This window comes from Gigantopelta aegis, chromosome 8 (genome assembly GCF_016097555.1).
Source record: "Gigantopelta aegis isolate Gae_Host chromosome 8, Gae_host_genome, whole genome shotgun sequence".
Classification (NCBI taxonomy): Eukaryota; Metazoa; Mollusca; class Gastropoda; order Neomphalida; family Peltospiridae; genus Gigantopelta; species Gigantopelta aegis.
This window is the reverse complement of record NC_054706.1, coordinates 56,876,753-56,897,993: the sequence shown is the minus strand read 5'-3', so window position 1 is coordinate 56,897,993 and position 21,241 is coordinate 56,876,753. Positions and strand designations below refer to the sequence as shown.

The window sequence follows — 21,241 nt, the reverse complement described above, 5'->3', positions numbered from 1 at the left end:
CTGGGGATTTTTAAAATTATCCTCTGACACGTAAACGTGAATATGCAACAGTGCGATTAATTTTGTTGCTTGTCGGTTACTTAAAAGGCAACCGCGAGCGAAAATCCAATCAGAATGCAGTGCCTATGAGTGTTAACGGTCGATGTCGTGCCATTACCCAAATGCATTCCTAGAATTGGACTATACGTCAAAATTACAAAATGTTTGACATCCAGTAACTGATGATTAGTAAATCGATGTGTTCTAGTGGTGTTGTTAAACAAAACAGACTTCAACTTTTACTAGAATTGGACACAATTGAAGAAGTATTTTAATTATTCTTTGTCTGAGGGAAGACATGTACTTATTGGAAAGAAGATGTTTGGCTGAGTGCCTCATTTTGAAGACGACGTTTTAGAGACCCCGAGGTTCGTTTTGTTTTTGTCTCGTACTGTTTCATATTATGTACTAAACTAATAGCATTTCTAACGCCAAATAGTTTTCATCATGATTTTCATATTTTCCAAACATTATAAACTTTCCTATTGCATAGTCAAAACATATTGCATCAATGCGCTTTTATCTGGATCTAAGGAATTGTGCTCCAAACGATGCAATTGCTGGATGCACTTTACTGTTTTAGCCAGCGTACTGGTTTAAATCAACTAATACAGCGTTTATTTAACAACTAATAACGCTTTGGTGTTACATTGCCAAGATAATAATGAGTGAGATATACTGAGCGATCTGTGCAAATCAAGTTGTAATGCAAACATTATATGGGGAAACAGGGTCACATTTGTAAGCTGACGTCTGGTACGTACAGCTTGGTCGCGTGCTGGCAGGTGTGTAAAGACATTGTATTGTAAACTATGAAAACCTTATTTGATAAATACTATGGACAATTACCTTTTAATTATTTAAGTATAATGTGTAGTGAAGAGGCAAGGAATATTTGTCAGAGATTTATTATTATTCAAAACATGGGTCTAAACAGGTCACGCTGGTTCTGGTTTACACTGAACGACTGAATCGCATAGCGGCTGCTCTTGTCTGTTATTCTGTTATATTAATATGACTTTAAAAAATAGTTATTTAAAAAGATGTCGTGTATACCTCTCTCTAACCATTAGTTTAAATGTGGGTAAATGTGGTATAACTTCAAAAGCGACCACCTGAATCGACTAGAGTGCACCATAACATTCCTGACCTACAAACTGGATGTGTGTACACCAGTTGGCTAGGCTTAACCAGGTCACTGTCACTGCCTCTATCGCATCATTATTATCTCACTCATTATTATCTTGGCAATGTAACACCAAAGCGTTATTAGTTGTTAAATAAACGCTGTATTAGTTGATTTAAACCAGTACGCTGGCTAAAACAGTAAAGTGCATACACTACAACAGTGACCTGGTTTTCAGCCGATAGCCTGTATTTACTACAGCGTGACCTGATCTGACCTAGCCACTGACGCGTACTTATTTATAGAACAATAGCGCATTGCACCACACCATGACCTAATGTCTAGAAATAAACGGCGCCTGGCGCCTTCGGCGTTCAATCATCACTAAGTTAGTTAATCTAGATTCAAACATGTTTCTTGGTTATGAAAAAAACATTGATTAATCAAAGTTCCCTCATATACGTTTAATAGAATGTTGCATTGAGAATGTTACGTTGGCATCTTTCATTTCTATCAATGTCTGACACCCAAACTATTTAAACTTCACTAAGTGAAAATGGGTTAATTAAGGAATTTGTTATGCATGGTATAAATGCAGCTCATCCTGCCTCCTACAACACTATATTACTTTACTTCCTAATATGCATGCCTTAAAAGGAATACACGGGAAAAGTTTCAAATTCCATCTAACACCAAAACGAATATTTTGAAATATGCCCAGTACACATTTCCACAGAAAAAATTAAAGAATAACAGATTTAAAAACAAAAACAAATCCCAACCATATCTAATTTAAACCTTGCAAGGGACAGACTATTTTGGACTTAATTTCTGAAATAAAATACTGATTTTAACTATCGGCGTTCAAGCCTCCTTTCATCATCATCAACTTACTTCTTTGATTAACCATTTGTCTTCTATAGGCACGTTAGTGTTGGTGTCAGATGGAAATTATATTTTGGTGTCGGATGGAAATAAAATTTCATACATAACATTCCATCAGTATAATTTTAATGAACATGTTATACCACACCACAATATATATTTTAAAGTGTTTTCGTCATCAGTATACTTTATTAAGAAATGACAGTCATGATTTCACATACATTTAAACATGCTTCTGCTAACAAGGCTTTTAATAAATAAAGCTGGATATTAGTTACATTTTCTTGCTTAGAATATTAATGTTTGTACACCATGTGTTTCTGGTAGTCCTACTATTTATAGTAGCTTAAACAGGATTTTTGTTTTACATCTATGGAATTTTAAACTAATATGTGTAACCCCACCATACATGTATAAACATACTTTCTTTTTTTCCCTAAAAATTTTATATTTTTATATTGACTCATACAGATTACAAATAGTCTTGCATTTATAGTTAAAAAAACATGACCACCTACCCGTATACTATATACAAGCCGAACATTAATGTTTGCACAGGTGTGGTAGTATTGTAAAAAATATTGTACAATGGTGGCCATCAGCAAACTCCCCTGAAATGTTGCTATAATGTTTTGTTTTGTTTTTATTATTACACTTTAGCGTTTGTAAAAGGTATCTAAATAGGCAGGGGTCTTCTTATAACCATGTACCTATTAGACGTTATAGCATAACACAATGGGCCTAACTAAAAAAAAGGTAATCTTTTAGACTGGGGTGGTGTTTAAAATAGCCGTTAAAAATTGCTCAATGATGACAAAGTGTCATTATGCAGTTTCTTGCTCAGGTCACTCTAAATGACATAAAACAACCATAAACATTTTATAACTTATATGATTAAAAAATATCTTTGTACTGGAATGTCAAGTGGGACATAACACAATGACGTCATCAATTGGCGCACTACAACCTTACAGGAACGTCATTGAAATGAGATGAGTGATATAAATTAAGATCAATTATGGGTAATAAATAGGATATTAAACTCGCTACCATTTCGCATCATGTTTATTTCCCTTGTGAAATAATTTTCATTGTCACTCGCTAAAGCTCGTGACAACTGATTTTTTTTTCACTCGGGACATAAACATGATACGAAATGGAAGCTCGTATAATATCCTATAAATATGTTACTCTGCTTCAGGTGATTACCTTTATTCTTCTGCCCGCCTATTATTAAAAACCTTACTACGTCTGTCATTACCAGTCATGTTTCGAAGATGATTAATCTTCATTTACGGGGAATCTTAAATGTTTCAGTTCAAAAGACAATTTTAATTTTGTAGTCCGTCCAAATACTAAAATTGTCTGGCTTACAAAATCAATATCTGTATATCAAAAGCATTTCTGGTCATCCTGTTAATAATTCAGCATGGAGAGGTGTTTTCAATATGTTCATACCAAAATATCTATTCCCATCAAACAAAATTTTTAAAATTGTATTAAGGGTCATTGAAATAAGGTGATAAAATATCGATCCTCTGATTCTGGCTTCTCTACTTCAAGAAATGCTGTATCAGAATAGTCTTCAAGGGACATTCCTGAGTTTGCTGAAATTTTAAAGATGTTATCGACTAACACAGACTTTTTAATGATTGTAATTACATATCAAATATATTTTTTGCATAACATATTAGTGGCTGTATATTAAACGTGTTTCTGATTGTTCTACTATTTGTAGTTAAATTTCATTTTATTTCCTAAAATATTTTTTTTTCGTACGTACGAAATTATTTGAAGAGAAAATCCAGTTTGGGCTTCTTACAAATATTAAGACGACCAGAAACACATTGGATATACAGACACTGATATTCTAAACAAGAAAATATATTTAATATGTAAGTTTAATCGTAGAATTTTTTTTTTTCGGAAACATCTTACAATGCAGCAAATTCAGGAATGTCCCTTTCATATATGTAAAGTTGAAGAGATGGTTTATCTTATTTGTTAACGCCATTAGTGTCGGTTTACCCATTTGTCCCCGTGGCGGGGTGAAGACATGAATTTTAAACTGTTATTTATTACACTTCTCTGAAATTACTTAGCCAATTTCAACTATATTTTCTGACAAGCTTCTTGGTACATGTATGTGGAACACATTTGTGAATTTGATTATTCAAACAATAATCAGAAACAATATTTCACATCCTCTCATCTATATATGATTCTATGTAACATTTACTAAGGAAATGTTAATACAAATTATACACACAGATATATATATATAATAAAGCCACGTATAAAGCCACGTATTTTGTATAATATATAACTGGAACCATCTAAGCTCTGTACTTATAGTTCAACGAAATGGCATACTATTTATCTTCATCCATTCATTTTTTGCTATAAGTACCGTTTTATATTTCTTCCCATTTCAAATTATTTTAGTTTTTTATAAAAGTTTAGCAAAGCAAAGCATTATGTTTACTTCCATTTAGATTAGTTTTAAAACACATATATTAAATAATGCAATAATTGAGTTATTTTGCTTCGTTTCAAGTTTTAGTTTAAGAGATTGTCATTGTCGTCTAGTAGATCATTTATAAACCTAATTCCTGCATTATACAGTCTTTATAAATTATTGATTTATTATCTGTTGTGATGTACTCATTAAACCATATGAACCGAGTCTGTAACTTTTCAACATCTATTTGTTTTTAATTTCACATGCAGACACCATGCTGAAAAATTGTTCTTCCATTAGGCAGTTTTGATTTTTGGCATTATGTTTACTTTTATATAATGTGCAACATAATTAAGTATCTTCTCAAATATCCAAATTTCACTGTATATTAATGTTTTCCATTTGGAATTTGTAGTCATTGTGCAATATTTTTTGTCATCCCTTGACGTTTAATTTTGTCTGGTTTTTGTCTCCATATATAAGTTTGTCTTCATATATATTTTAAAATTATAATTTGTAAATTTGGGATATGTTCAATGGTTGGGTTTGAAATGAATGAAAATAAATGATTTTGTTTAGTAAGAATTAAGAATTTTGTAACTGTATTTCTACCTAAATATGTTAATGTCCTACATGACCAATGTTTTTATTTTTATTCTCTTCATACTTTTTGTCAAACATTCTAAATCTGTATCAAAATTAATGCCAAGTAAAATGAATCTATTTATCGTATAACTTTCCCATGATATCCATGTCATAAACTCATGTGATAATTTAGTGTATTAATCCGGTTAATAATGGTGTGCAAATTTAAAGGTATATGCAAATTTTCAAGGTCTTCTGGTAATAATGTGTTGCTGCGAATGGGTCATTTGTTTACAAGCCATCAAGACCTGTGTACCTGAGCGTAAAGTTTTTCATAAGATTTAGTTAAAGTGCGTGACGTCAAAGTAATTTGTGCTAATCGTGATGACGTGATATTACCGATGGAGGCGACTTTAGTACTGTAATTTAGTAAATATCAAATAAAAATGCTATTTTAGAAGTGTTGTAGGAAAAATAGAATTTGCCACTCGTGTTTTTTAATATGTAAAATATCAACCTCGTCTAGTTAATCAGTACTTGTCTCGGCAGACACTCGACATATACAGATTAATGTAGACTCGGTTGATATTTTCCATATTAAAAAATACAAATGACGAATCCTCTATTTGTCCAATTAAATTTAATTTTTTTACAAATTGTTTAACTATTATCCTGTTCAATTATCCAAAGTTTTTTGCAAATGTTACGTTTATTTCCTATTCGATATTTGTTTTCTTTGCATTTACATGAAAACAAACCCAAACCCCGACAGGTTTTATATACAAATCATCATATAAAATGCACGAAGTTGACTTAATTCCACTTTTTAAAAATCTCTGTCTCTTTTGAATTAATTAAATAAATGAAGATCAGGATATTGAACCAGATTCCAATCACCCTATATATTTTTCCCGACATGTATCCTTTTTTATTCACTAATTGCCAACACTGGTGTTATTCTCTGCGCTATAACAACTATGCAATTTTATATCAAACGTTTAGCAAACAAATGGGTGCCCTGGGGTGGGTTTTTAAAAATTGTTTTTGTTAAATATTTTAGGTTTATTTCCCTTTAGAATGCCTATGATAAAACCTTGTTTTTTAGTTATAGAAAGACTTTCAGTTTGCTAAGCATATTTAAATAGCGTAAAACAATTTAAAATATTTTTTTTAAATAATAAAAACATAAAATTAAGCAGTAAAGCAGTCGGGTCCCGTGATTGTCAGTTCCCCTTTATGTTTTTCTACATCTTCTCCAGTACATTTAGAAAAACATTTTCTTAAAATAATTCATTCACATATAATTCCAATCTCTAAAAATCCCTTTATTATAAACCCTTGGATTGGTTAAATTCGTATCACGTGATGATAAAAACTGGCATTCATAGCACCATGAATCTCAGTTTAGCACTATTTTTGGCTATATAGCCGGAACTACTTTATGAATTATGTCAACAAAGGAATCCCCGAGGAATTTCCTTGAGATTCTATTTTTAGACATCAAACAGTAATCGTCTGCCGTCAAACTTGTAAACATCTAAAAATCTTCACATATAAATTATACCATACAAAATAGGTCGCTTCAGACATTTTTTATTAAAGGTTAAAAGTTATTGAAATTACTTACGTTACATGTTTATAGTGAATTCAAAATCCCACAGCTAAAAATCTATTTTGTCGATCCAAAAAAAGGGTATAATTCCAATGGAATTTGGTCTTTTACAAAAGCGATTTCAAAAACAAAATTCAGTCAGTTCATGCCAACCATTAGCAGTAACGCGCATTCAACGGCATTGTAGTATGACGTACACGGTACACAACACATAGCCACTGCGATCCAATCTTTAAACGACTCGACTTTAAACGACTCGGGTTTTGAAACTAGGCATATCATGTACATGTCGGGACACAGGAACGAAGCTTCAATTCGAAGCTACAACAGAGAATGTTCCACTTTCCAAAAACGAAACATCAGCATGGCACTGTCAAATGTCACGAATACTTGTGTCGCACCACTTGGAAGTCATACATGCCAAAACCTAGTTCACCAAGGTAAACATCTACGGTCCGTTTTTTTATCATTTTGACATTTATTGGACCCGATGTTTACAACTTTAACAGCAAAAGCAAGCGTGCAGTTTCCGCCCAGATTTCAGGCGGAATCGATACAACCATGGAATTAATTATTTCGTGGCGAAATATGAGATGTACCAATAAATATAAACACTTACTTTATTAAGAAAACTTCCCGAGTCACGTTTTACGCATAAATAGACAGTTTGTCCAAATAGTAATCCTGCATTAATCCAATTTTCAGTTACGAACAAAATCTCGAATATTCCCGCCGGCCATTGTGAGCATATTTAAAATGTGATTGAAAACTGTTGGTGGAATCGGATTATTTTTATTATTCGTCTCTGGTTCACGAGTTTCTTCCACGATATTTAATGGAATATCACGTTTAATAATAATACTAATAATAATACTAATAATAATAATAATAATAATAATAAATAAATAAATACACTTAATTAATGAATAATATTTTTTTTTAATCAATTAATAGATAATAAATAAATTAATAATAACAATTAAATAATAAATATTATAATAAAAAAATAATTAATACTTAATAAATAATAATATAATAATAAATTACTGAATAATGTTAGTAATTATAATAAATAAATAACATAATACATAAATTATTGATTTAATAATGATAATAAATAAATTTAATTATTAACTAAATAAAATGTGTGTTTTTTTCCATTTATAAATGTTTGTGTTACACACACACACACACACACACACACACACACACACACAGACAGACACTTATATACACACAACACAGAAGGGGGTTGGGGGAGACGAACATAGAGGGATGAAACGGGATGGCAAGATATCACGCATTTGCTTGTTTCTTGTTTTCTTGTTAATGTGCATTATTCGTAATTTAGTGTGCTTACCCGTGTTTAACACACATTGGTACGAGGCAGTTGTCTCAAGCAGCAGTTGTCACCAAGTCAAACTTATGACTGCCTTGTACCCGTCTTCACATTGGCTAAACCGATGTGTATTTTGATTCCTACTTAACCGTTTGAACATTAAATGTGTTGTTGAGGATTGCCTCGCAACCATATGAACATGTTTTGTAATTAATGCATATCTGTGACTTGATGACAACTGCTGCTTGTGATGACTGCCTTGTTTGTACCTGTCTGCACACTGGTGTGCACTTGACAATAACATGCAAGTAGTGGGATGGATGTGTATTATTCCTGTTCTTTTGTTGGTACCAGGATTACTTCAGGTAAGTTTACAGTTAACCTGTTCATACACTTATGGTAATTTCTAAATGTTATGGTTAACATTTGAGAATTAATGCTTGATAATTATGTAGTTGAACATACTTTTTCAGTACTTTATTTAAGTACATTGCTGTGCAGATTTGAAATGTAACTACATGTGGCATATAGTACACGTTTTGAAAGTAGTTACATGAATATGTTTCAAGGAATAAATTACATGGAGCTGACAATCATTATAACATGTTAGATTTACATGTATAAAATGTTTTCAACAGCCAGTTTAACTTTCAAATTGTCTGTTTTCCCATTCTTTGTGTGTCTATTCACGTTTCCCCAGAACTTGCTATAAAAGATTAATATAAATATTATGAAAGATTAATGAAACTATTATAATCAATGATTTTTTTAGGTTGTGGGCTTGGGGGCTGTGCATATTAATTATAAGAAATTTATATTCATATTTTTTTTAACTGAATAAAACCCCTAAAATAACTAATAACCAGTAAGTATAGCTAAAACCCCCCAAAAAACAACAACAACAAAAAACAAACAACACCTTTGAAACACATATAAGCAATGGCCTGTAATAATAATATTTTTAAAAAAAATACTAAAGGAAATAATAATTTTTAAAAAAGTAAATAAATAAAGGATGACCTGTAGGCCTACTAACAATCATTATTTTTTTAATAATAATAAAAAAAGAATAATACACCCCAAAACTTTAATGTGATAATATTATTAACAATGCATATAATGCAACCCACACAAAGCACATATATAGAAACAAAAATAACAAAATAAATAATCAATTTCATTCAGTTCCGCAATATTTCTTTTTATTGGGTGTACGTAAAATGCTTGATACGAATAATTCTCGTTCCGCAAAATTTTCATTCCGCATTTCGATGTGCCAGGATAAAAATAGCTTTCAAATGTTTAAATATGTCATCTTCAAACATCTAATCCTGGAAAGGTTACCAAAGGTATTGTACTTAATATTTTAGTCTAAAATTTATTAAAATATGTTGTTGTACGTGTTGAGGCTCTTAAATAAAGCACATCTGCCTGATTTTATTAAATCGTGATTGCAAATGGAAAATTCGATCCAATGGATAAACGTTACGGCACAGCAATAAACATCACAATAATAAATATCGTGCCGGAGACGTTTATCTTGATGAACTAGCCAAAACCATCCTGTTGCCACTTCCACAATTACAAGGCCAGTAAACACAGAAACTCGCGACACACCTGTTTCATCCATTTCCGGAAACATTGAAACCACTTTCTCCATGTCAAATCTATCAACACATGGAATTTTCACGCACTCAAATATTTTATAACTGTAATTTCAACGTCGTAATTGGTAAATCTGGACAGTAATAAAAAAAATGGCGCCCATCCACAGTTCGTAGTTAAATATTCATACACCAACCGCTTCACATATAAATTATACCATACAAAATAGATCGCTTCAGACATTTTTATTACAGGTTAAAAGTTATTAAAATTACTTACGTTATATGTTTCTAGTGAATTCAAAATGTTTCTAGTTGGTATTGATATTTAATGCAAAAAATTAATATGAATTGTATTAATGATTGTAACATTGTCATTCTCTCATTCGGCTATTGACGGAAAAAGCCGAAACTACCATAGGCATTCCGCTAATGTTGAGTATGAATTTCGTGTTAATAAAATAGTAAATAGTTGGAAAATAGAGTTCACTTTTTATTTTAAAGAGGTTTACATTAATGACATGGTTATGTGTTTGGAATTATAAGAATTGAACGTGAATATTTTTGAGTTTCATACTAGCATGAAACTCAAAAAATTTCACGTTCAATTCTTAATTATTACTACAAATTTCATATCTTTCTCAGAATATTATTTATGAAATATTTTTGTTTCATGTAGTATATCTGATATTTTTGTAATAATTTTGCTACAATGAGTTTCTAATTCAGTAAAAGATCTATTTTTTAAATTTCTAGATTAAACGTTTAGAACATATTTGGTATATTTCTCCCGCTTTTGTATCCATCTAGTTTTATATTTTATAAAGAGTCCTTTTGCTTTTATAATTTTAATACTGAAACCTAATTTACTTGTTTTCTCTTTAATAACACATATTCATCTAAATTGTCTAGATCAGAATGCCACACCGCGTATTCATGGTTCGCCTTCAACCTTTTTTTTTTAAACTTGTTTTTGTTTGCACTCCAAACAAACATGTATGTATAATAGTTGTCTTATTTTGTTCCAAAGAGAATATTAGTATTTATCAATTGCATGTCCAGACTAGAGTGCTAGATATCTGCTAGGTAGGGGTGCTCTAAAACAAGTCATTTGGGATAGTATGTCTATCAGAATTGCATGTCCATACCAGAGTGCTAGATATCTGCTAGATAAGGGCGCTCTAAGAAAGTAATTTGGGATAGTATGTCTATCAGATTGTCCGAATATTCGTTTGATAATTGACAGAGCATAAATCCACTAGATATACATGTCAAAATTACTTCAGTTCATGTTCTATCCAGGCTGTAAGATATGCCGGATACCACTATTCAAGGTATACTGAGTTATTGTCAGGGTTTTTTCCAAGCAGTAACCAAACATGATCCTGTCTCACCATCTCAACCACACTGAACATTTATATAAAAAAGAGAGAGTGGTATTTGTGGTAGCAATAGATGTATGAAATAACTAGACCATAGTTTACAAATAGTGTGGCGATTTAAGTGAAATATGGCGTCAACCCAGAATTAAATATTACCAAGCTACATTTGGGGTCGTTGAAATCGCAATTTCATTCACGGTCTCATATTAACTGACGCCATATAACCGTAAATAAAATGTGTTGAGTGCGTCGTTAAATAAAACATTTCTTTCTTTCTTTCTGTCTCATATTAAAAACATCCATTTGCTTCATTTGTGTAACTCTTGAATTTTTATATTGATGTTGTCCATCACTTCGTGTTTGCATTTACCATAGTTTGACACCCAAAAGCAGATGTATTTTTCAAGCTGGCGTTTCGTTAAACATTCATTCATTCATTCTCTCATTCATTTGTGAAAAAGGGATATTAAAAGTATATGTTTTTTGCTGAATGTACGAACACACTGGCTTGTTGTGATTTATACGTATTTGAAACGTTTTCCTTTGTGATAAACACGTACCATTACATAATAAACGTGGTAGCATACATCTATACTTACATAACCACTGTGTGTGGTTCTGTCCTACATGAATGATATAGTTTTACAATCCTACATGGCCGCCAACATTCTCTTTAGCAATGCAATGCTAACCGGTCTTGGTGATCGTAGTTTGCCACATTTAGTAAACTACATATATTTGTATCTTTGTGCGCTGGGGTGTTCTTTTACTTATATCTTGACCAATGGCTCTTTCTTGTTTTAAATTACACTAATTATATATTTTTTACGATTTTGTTATTCCTTTTTCTTTTTATGACAAGCCAAGCTGAAATGTTTAACAAAACAGTTCAATAGAGGTTGGAACATGGTATAAGACCGTCGTGTCCATTTAAAAGCGTTACTTCATATATTAGTTTCGCTAAATTAATTAACTGAACATTGCAGATACAGGAGCTTGGTGGTATAAAACCATTTTTAAACATATGCTTTATATTCTTCTGTATATTATTAAAAATATATTTAAATATATAAAAGCAACCACTTCTCCTACATTTTAAACAAAAACAATAGGCCTTAATTAAAATATAAAAAAAACCCTGTCTATTAGTTTGCCTCAGAGAATCATGGTACCAAGTTTCAGAACTATTCGATCAAAACTCTAGAAGATAGACTTTTCCTAAATATCTCTTAGTAGTTTGTGAAAACTTCCCCTGAGAATACATATACTAAGATTCAGATACAACCAGTCAAAACTCCAGGAGAAGATTGACTTAAATTTCAATGTGAAGTGTCTATTTAAAATTTTAAAGATTTAATAAAAATTAACAAATTCAAAATATCTCTCTATTAGTTCGTGAAGACTGCCCGAGATAATCATAGTACCAAGTTTCAGAACTATCCTATCAAAACTCTAGGAGAAGATAGCCTTTTAAATTTAAAATAAATTTAATACAAACTCAAAATATTCCAAAATATCTCGCTATTAGTTTGTGGAGGATCATTTTATCACGTTTCAGAACAGTTCAGTCAAAATTGCAGAAGACGATAAGACTTCAAAAATAAAGTAGATGAAAGTCATAGTCGAGATAAAACAACAACCCCCCAAAAATCTAGTGTCTGTATCACCCACCTAAACATATCTAGGTCAAGCTGCTGGACTTTTCCATTATCATTCAACAAAGTATCTGCTTTATAATTAAACAGTATTAAGTTTGGCTCTGTCTTTTTCAGCGATGGCAGAAAATAGTGGAGGAATAGCTATCGTAGGTATAGGATGTCGTTTTCCTGGTGCAGACAACATCGAGGAGTTTTGGCGGGTTTTATCTAAGGGAGAGAATCACGTCAATGAAATTCCTCTCGAACGATGGGATATGGAGGCTTTCTATGATGAAGATGCTGATGCTCCTGGGAAAACGTATGTCAGGAGAGCCGGACTTCTGAAAAAGTAAGTAATATTTAGTAAAATAAATAAATAGATTTTAAGGTACAACGTATGACATTCTATTCACTAGACATACAAATGAACTATAACACAATCAGGGTTTCTCATGGTACAGTAATACTTAATTTAAAGTAGCCTAATTAAAAAAATACATATAAAGTACAGAAACACAAACCGTTTGATCATTTACTTATGGAAGAAAAGAGATAACGTGACATATCTTGGCTGACATCAATGCTATGCAATGACTCACTAGTGGAGAAGCGCTGTCATAAATAATAACAGAATATTCAGAAATTGAGAAAATTGGCGTTTTTTGTTAAAATTTCTAGCTGAAGAAGACCTTGTGTTACTAATATGCCCCTAGTCTGTTTGTGTTTTATTTGTCTTGGTTGTTTCTTGTTGATGTTTTGGGGTGTTTTTATTTTTTTTTATTTGGGTGGTTTTTTTTGGGTTTTTTTTGTGTTTTTGTGTTTTTGTGTTGTTGTTTTGTTGTGTGTTGTGGGTTTTTTTTTTTTTTTTTTTTTTGGGGGGGGGGGGGGGTGAGGGTTTGCTTGTTTGTTTTTGTTTGTTTGATGTTTGTTTGTTTGGTGTTTGTTGTTTAGTGTTTGTTTGGTAATACATTTAAGTGCATTCTTGATCATATTATATCATATTTATATTAGATCATTATAACACTGGGGTGGGGTAATTATAATACTGAGTGAACATGTGCTAGCTCCAATTACCCAGTAATCATTGTTTTGATTACAATATACCTGTAAAACATGTTCAGCATATATTTAATTGCAGCTATGACAAGTTTGACAAAAGGTTGTTTGGCATCAATGATCAGGAGGCTGAGAGGATGGACCCACAACAGAAGTTTGTCCTCGAGTGTGTCTTCATGGCTTTACAAGATGGCGGAATTACTAGAGAAAATATACGGAAATCAAACACAGGAGTCTTCATAGGTTTGCATAAAATGTTTATCAAATATAATACTTGATATAATGTGTTTCTGGTATAATATAAAATAAATATGCAGCTTAAATTCAATTATGGTTCAAGTACGCTGTGCTGAAAACACACATCGGCTATCTGACCTGTACAGCGGTTAAGGGTTGGTTGTTAGTTGCTAGTGACAGAGATGTCGATGTAATAACCTTACACTTCCTCACATGAGCCATTAACCCACCCTCTAGGGTGTATACTACCAAATCAAATCCCATAGATGACAACAGTAACATATGTGGCTAAAACTAATCAGAAAAAATTGGGGGTCAAGCTGCTTGTTTCTGAGATAACGGGTAGCGTCTATGACTACCCTAGTTCCGCACAAAATTCGAATACTTTTTTACAGGTACCCCATACATGTTTCAAGCACAAGGCTACTAGATGAAATAAAATTGCATATTTATTTTACCCAGATGAAACTATTATTTTTTACAGCCAACACACTCACATTTATAACCAATCACAGGACTTGTGGTGTTCACTTCTCTATCAAAAGTTCGGTGCCCCTCGAACTTTGACCCAGCCGGAAGCTATTTGGTTTAGTACTACCTATACTAATAACATACATTTTTCAAAAAGTGTCCAGCTGTGTGTCTTTATGACAACCAGTGTCTGGTGTATTCTGACATAAACTGACAACCTCACTGAAACTGTTGTTTCTACAGTGCAACCTAATATAATGTACCCCTCAAAAAGCTTATATATTGCACACAGTTTTGTACAAATGCAATATGTCATATTAAACAACAAAATGTTTTAAAGTAAAACTCCTGAAGATATTTACTTTCAGTTGGGTGTGTGTACTCAGGTATATATGTAGAGACAACAAAGATAGTCAGAATACCTCTACCCCTTTAAAGAATTCTATTAAAACACATGCACTTGATTGACCCCTAGATTATGAAGACCTTAACAGGCACATCAAAGAAATATCAGTATTAAAAAATTGCACTGTCTGAGGAAGGAAACACCAACATGACTGTACCTGTATGAAGTAACGACTTAATGTCCTGAACATTAGTGTTGGGAGGAAATCCTGTATGCTGGGTGTGGGTGTCTTCAAGTTACCAGGTGTGGGAATTTCAAATCCTTCGGCCATACTGATTTTCATAATGAATCATCAAAACCTTTGCCAGCCACCAATATTCCTGACTATATTTTATTTATAGCCTACTGTAGTTGGAGGTTTTAATAGTTGTGATATCTGGAATTATCATGTAGCTTTCGCACATTTATTTTTGATTAATTACTGAAAAAAGCTATTTTTAAATGACAAAATTATCTGAACATCTATTTTCTTGCATTATTTTCTAATCCAGATCAATACAATATGTATATTGGATGTATTCCTACAATCTGTAAGTCAACATTTTATTTAGCTAGTAACATTAGGTAATACAGCTTTAACAATAAAATAAATTATCAACTTAATCCAAGGCAGATAATCAAATCTGAAAAACATTGGTTCTGAATCTAGTATAAACTCAAAATGCACTTCATGAGAGCTAACTAAGTGATTATTAAGAGAAAAAAAATTGAACTGGAGATCTAAATATATGTTTAACAACCTTATTGTTATGTATAAATAAGAACAGAAGCCAAAATAGTGACAACAAATTTAATTATGTTTTTGGTAAAGATTTTCTTCAAATTTACTTTAAATTTTGCATAAAACTACAAATTTGTCTAAAATATACCTTAGCACCCTATAAATATCTCAAAATGAAAATAAAAATCAAGTTCTTTACAAATTTGAGTTTTCAGAATTTCATACATGAAACATTAACTATGTTAATGGCAATTAAAGACATTAACCCACTATTGGCAAATGCTATTTTTAATATAAAAATAAATTGCTATTAAAATCTTAGTTCAGGTTGGCTATATATAATACCATATTTAAGAGCAGTTGTATATAGCAAGTCAAATACCATGTAAAAAGAAATTATTAAAGTCTTTACAGTATGAATTATAGGCCAAAACCAACTTTTCTTCAGTGCTAACTTTGATTCAAACTCCATTCAGAGCCATATACAGAGATTATTGTCACGGTCAAGGTCATTGTGAACTTGCATGGCCGAGTGATGGCTAATTAATCAACCAGTATAATTTAATTAAATAAAATGACAAAATTATAATATTTTTTATTATGCACTGAATATGTGCTATAGGGTGTATACTACCAAATCAAATCCCATAGATGACAATAGTAACATATGTGGCTAAAACTCCTACCTGCAGCGTATCAATCAACATAAACGCCACGGATATAAATACTACCACCCCTCACACTTAAAGTGAATCAGAAAAAAATTGGGGGTCAAGCTGCTTGTTTCTGAGATAACGGGTAGCGTCTATGACTACCCTAGTTCCGCACAAAATTCGAGTACCTTTTTTTACAGGTACCCCATACATGTTTCAAGCACAAGGCTACTTGACACATTGGTACTAGATGAAATAAAATTGCATATTTATTTTACCCAGATGAAACTATTATTTTTTACAACCAACACACTCACATTTATAACCAATCACAGGACTTGTGGTGTTCACTTCTATATCAACAGTTCGGTGCACCTCGAACTTTGACCCAGCCGGAAGTTATTTGATTTAGTACTACCTCTAGGTGGGAGCCAGTACTGGACTGCGAACCAAGTACCTGCCAGCGTTAAAGCTGCCAGCATTAAGGCCTATGGCCTAAGTACCACGCCACCAAAGCCTGTTCCATTATTTATCAATTTATATTACAGGCGTTATGAATGACGATTACAGCAGGCTGACTTCAATCAATGACGCGAGTAACTACAGTGTAACAGGTGCCTCCAACAGTATCATGTCAGCACGTGTTTCCTATGTCTTTGATCTACGCGGACCATGCATGGTCATTGACTCAGCCTGCTCCTCATCCCTGATAGCCATCCATTTGGCCAGTCAGGCGCTGTTATCAGGTAGGTTAAGCTAGCCGCAGACCCTTGGAACTAGGTGCAAGTTTTGGTGCAAGCAACTGAAATTGATCCAATCAAATGTTTGATTTTATTTGCATGTAATCGTAGCTGTTGCAAATGTGTCCTGTGCTACAAAGCATTAATACAATAATGTAAACTACCAATGAATTTCTAGATATTGATAATATGAAAAAAATGTCAGTCTTCAGACGTATGCACAGTACTAAAAAGGAGAACAAAAAACAAAAACGTTTAAAATTTACTATTTTATTAGATTATGAATTTATTTCCTGCGTTTAAGAAAATCATTTATTCACGAAATTATTTGAGTGTAAATAACTGCGAAATTCCACTCTATTACTCTATGATTAGTGTAATTAGCAAAATCGCAATCGAAGCGAAAGGCTATGCACTCTAGTACCATTGCTTCCCGTTTTAGAAGCCACATTTGTGTAAAGAACACAACGCATCAATAGAACATAAATTGCTTATAAGTTGACAAGACTATAATAATTGCTTGTTGCCGTATGTGTGCGACTCAAGTGTGACATGAAACGAATTGCTTGCAATCATGCAATTTAAATTGAATGTGAAAAAGGTCTGTTATGGACTTTAGTTAAGTAGTGACTGTAGGCGCAAGCATATTTTTATTTATAAGAATTGTTGCCCGTTTCACACCAGTCTATGGGCATTAAGAAAGGTTCTTTTAAAACATTCCTACAGCAGTTACCAAAGTAGTTGTCAGGATTAGAAGCATGCTAATTATTTGTGAGAAAACTCATCTACTTACATGTTACCAAGCGAGGAACACCTAGGTGATCAGTCGCTAAAGTAAATTAGTTATTTGTGAGAAAGATTTTTGTTTGTGCATAATATCTGCCTATCAGTTAAACTAGTTGATTTATGAGAATATCAAAATGGTGTTTAAGACGTACGCGTCCAGTTCCCCTAAATCACTGTACAGAACATCTGGTTCAAACTCGCAGTTCTTACTTAGTATTTCTGTACATCCGCAATATTTGTATGTGTAATGTTTATAAATGTTAAAACGGTTTTGACGTGATTAAATGGGATCATTACACAATTATGTAATGCTTAGGGGTGGGGTAAACGGTATGCGCTGTGAAATCCTATGCGGGTGGGAGGGGTGATTGTCAAGAGCTACATAACCGTTTCAGAACAATTGTCTGAGTTTTATTTACAAAGTAAAATACTGTCAGGCATTGCTATTTTAATCTTTAACAAACTGTTTTCTATCATTAGACCTTTTTATTATCATACCAAATAAATATGAATGCAAACAGAAATTCCAGTAATATTGGTAAAATTACGTTATAATGACAGGAAAAGCGGGGGTATTGAGGAGCAATAGTACTTTTAGAGTGGGATTGATCTTAGCATTACAGATCGTTACAAGAAGTAAGGGGTATAAAAATACAAAATTTTGCGTTACATAATTGTTGTATGGCCTCTTTGGTTCGCGCCAGAACATTGATGCCAGCGAGTTGCAGTGACTACATTTTAGAACTACACTGCAATGAGTCCTGTTCATAATGATATATTAAATGGGCGATTTTGTGTGTGTGTGTGAACACAGGGGATTGCAACATGGCCGTATGTGGAGGGGTGAACGCTCTGTTGACTCCAACGATCTTCGCACAACTTAGCAAAGCCAGGATGCTCTCACGGACTGGACAGTGTCAGGCCTTCTCTGCCAGTGCAGACGGATACGCAAGAGGAGAGGGATGTGGGATTGTCCTCGTGAAAAGACTCTCTGACGTAAGAGAAAACAAATATATGTATACCTATAATATATGAATACTTATAATGAACTCCATTTAGTTTAGAACTAATAGAAGAACAGATCTTGTATTTAAAATCGTACAATATATCTGGTTAATAATGATTACCATGAATCTTCAAAATACGACATTTACTCTTTCTAACCTGAAGTAATATATGTACAGTTACCTTGTCTAAATAATATCAAAAACAACGTTTCACACTACTTAGTACTATACCAATGAACGTTATAATATTATAGTAGTTATAACTGCCTACATGTAATTGTTATATTATAATTTTTGCTTTGTATGTATTTATTATACATGGGTAGCCTTGTTTAACATATATATATTGGACCCTGTTTACCCAATTATAGGATATACATTGTTACGTAAAATCGGAATACCCTAAAGCTGTAGTGAAACCAATTTGTCTTATAAAATTAATCTGAAAAAAGTAACATTATATTGATGTAAGAACCCTGTCTTCATGGGAGATATTGGACGGGGTTTACCGTCAGTGTATTGATGTTCTTTTTAGGCAATTAAGGATGGTGACAAGATATGGGCAACAATTGTCACAGGTACAAACCAAGATGGCCGAGCAGTAACTCCAATGACTGCACCTTCTGGGGAACAACAAGAGCTGCTTCTGAAAACTGTCTATAAAAAGGCTGGAATTGACGCGAGTGAAATAGACTATATAGAAGCACATGGTATGTAACAAGTTACTAAAATAAACTAGCAGATCGACAACATGTTGAATGATTACTTTACGGAAAATGTTTAATTAACAAAATGTTAAAATAAAATTAAAGCATTGTTACTGGGACTCATCAACAATATGTTTGACAGAAATTATAACTGTATACTACATTTGATGGGGAAAACATTTCTATTAGAGAAAAATAGTAAATTTAAGATGCATTCCGATGTGTATATTACTGTCAGTAATGCGAAACCAATGTTCATTTGCAGCGATTTGTATCCTGTATAAGTGTATAATGCAAATGTATATGCTCCAAAGTATAGTAGTACATTTATAAACTGACATTTTGTTTTTGTTTTGTTTTTTTGTTGGAGTCTGCTTCTTATTTAGTTAGTAGTACCTGTCATAGCACCTTTTATCACAATGTGAATGCTCGACGTGGATGTTGTGTGTGTTTGTTAAAAAACTGTATTAAAGGCATAAACCAATAAATTAAAATTTAAATATTATTAGAATCTTAAAATATTTGATCTGTTATTAAATGTCAACTATAATGGGATCTTGCGGCACAGTTATGGTTGTAGCGTTTTCATTGAATGACACTATGACAGAATGACATACTACACTATATTACTGATGTTGTTAAATCATTATTTTAACTTTGCCATGTGCAGAGATATGATTTTGAAAATGCTAATGGATTTGTGGTTCATATTTGCACACAAAATACTGACGTCTGAATTGGTGAACATTTTGTTTTGTAAACATATTAAATTTCAGGAACTGGAACAGTTGCTGGAGATCCAGTAGAAGTGAACAGCTTAGGACGTTTTTTTCAATCCACAAATGTGCAGAGAAAGAGATATATTGGATCTGTGAAAACAAACATCGGCCATCTTGAATCTGCTGCTGGTGTTGCTGGCCTTATTAAAGTTTTGCTCATGATGAAGAACAACAAGATTGTTAAATCACTTTTAACGGGAGGCACGAATACACAAATTGACTTTGAAAAGTTCAACTTTGAGATTCCAACTGATCTTAAAGACTGGGAGAGACAAAGAAAACTTGCTCGTGCTTGTGTTAATTCGTTTGGCTTTGGTGGAAGTAATTGTCATGCTGTTCTCTCATCTTGTACTACAACTACCAGTGACATTACTGAAGAAAATGGGTCAAAAGTGCCATTGGTGTTTTGTTTCTCTGGACAGGACCAGAAGAGTCTAAAAGAGAGTATCCAAGAATTTATTGACTTTGCTGAAACAAATACTGAAATAAATTTGAGAGCTGTATCCTATTCATCAACAGTGAGAAGGGATCATTTTAAAGTGAGAAAGGCTGTTACTGCTAACTCCTTAACAAATCTAGTTGACAAACTGAAACGTGACAATATTGTAGAAAGGTCGGATAGACCACAGAGGTTGGTTTTTGTGTTTGGGGGAATGGGTATAGCCTGGAAAGGAATGTGCAAGGAACTTATGTCTACATTCAGAGTATTCAAAGAAAAAATACAAGAGATTGATAGTTGTTTAAAGGAGTATTGCACTTGGTCACTCTATGAACGACTTTGTGATGACTACAATGTAGAAGACACAATGTTTGGTCCAATTGCTACGTTTGCATGTCAGGTAGCACTAGCTGCACTCTGGAAACACCTGGGAATCAAACCGGACTGTGTTCTTGGACAGAGTATTGGTGAAGTAGCAGCCTCACATGTTGCTGGGGTTTGGTCACTGAGTGAAGCAGTGAAAATTATATTTCATCGAACTGACGTGCTAGCAAATGCTACTGGTGGAA

At 32.8% G+C, this 21,241-nt stretch overlaps 2 protein-coding genes across 2 annotated transcripts in view; one reads left to right on the top strand and one right to left on the bottom strand.

Moving 5' to 3' along the window:
* Positions 1-21,241, bottom strand: part of LOC121378598 (cholesterol transporter ABCA5-like) — a 196,305-nt gene that overhangs the window by 109,386 nt on the left and 65,678 nt on the right. The window lies entirely within an intron of this gene.
* On the top strand, positions 144-19,482 carry LOC121378600 (putative inactive phenolphthiocerol synthesis polyketide synthase type I Pks15). The gene is made up of 6 exons (XM_041506859.1): positions 144-407; positions 12,806-13,019; positions 13,809-13,969; positions 16,763-16,960; positions 18,555-18,736; positions 19,283-19,482. Exons 2-6 carry the CDS (start codon positions 12,808-12,810, stop codon positions 19,463-19,465), a joined length of 936 nt encoding a protein of 311 aa, XP_041362793.1. The 5' UTR covers positions 144-407; positions 12,806-12,807; the 3' UTR covers positions 19,466-19,482.

Excerpts from the sequence above, each read along its gene's own strand:
- LOC121378600 (XM_041506859.1), top strand. The coding sequence starts at position 12,808 with ATGGCAGAAAATAGTGGAGGAATAGCTATCGTAGGTATAGGATGTCGT. Across the intron at positions 13,020-13,808 it reads AGAGCCGGACTTCTGAAAAA|CTATGACAAGTTTGACAAAA; the intron begins GTAAGTAATATT and ends ATTTAATTGCAG. Across the intron at positions 18,737-19,282 it reads TCGTGAAAAGACTCTCTGAC|GCAATTAAGGATGGTGACAA; the intron begins GTAAGAGAAAAC and ends TGTTCTTTTTAG.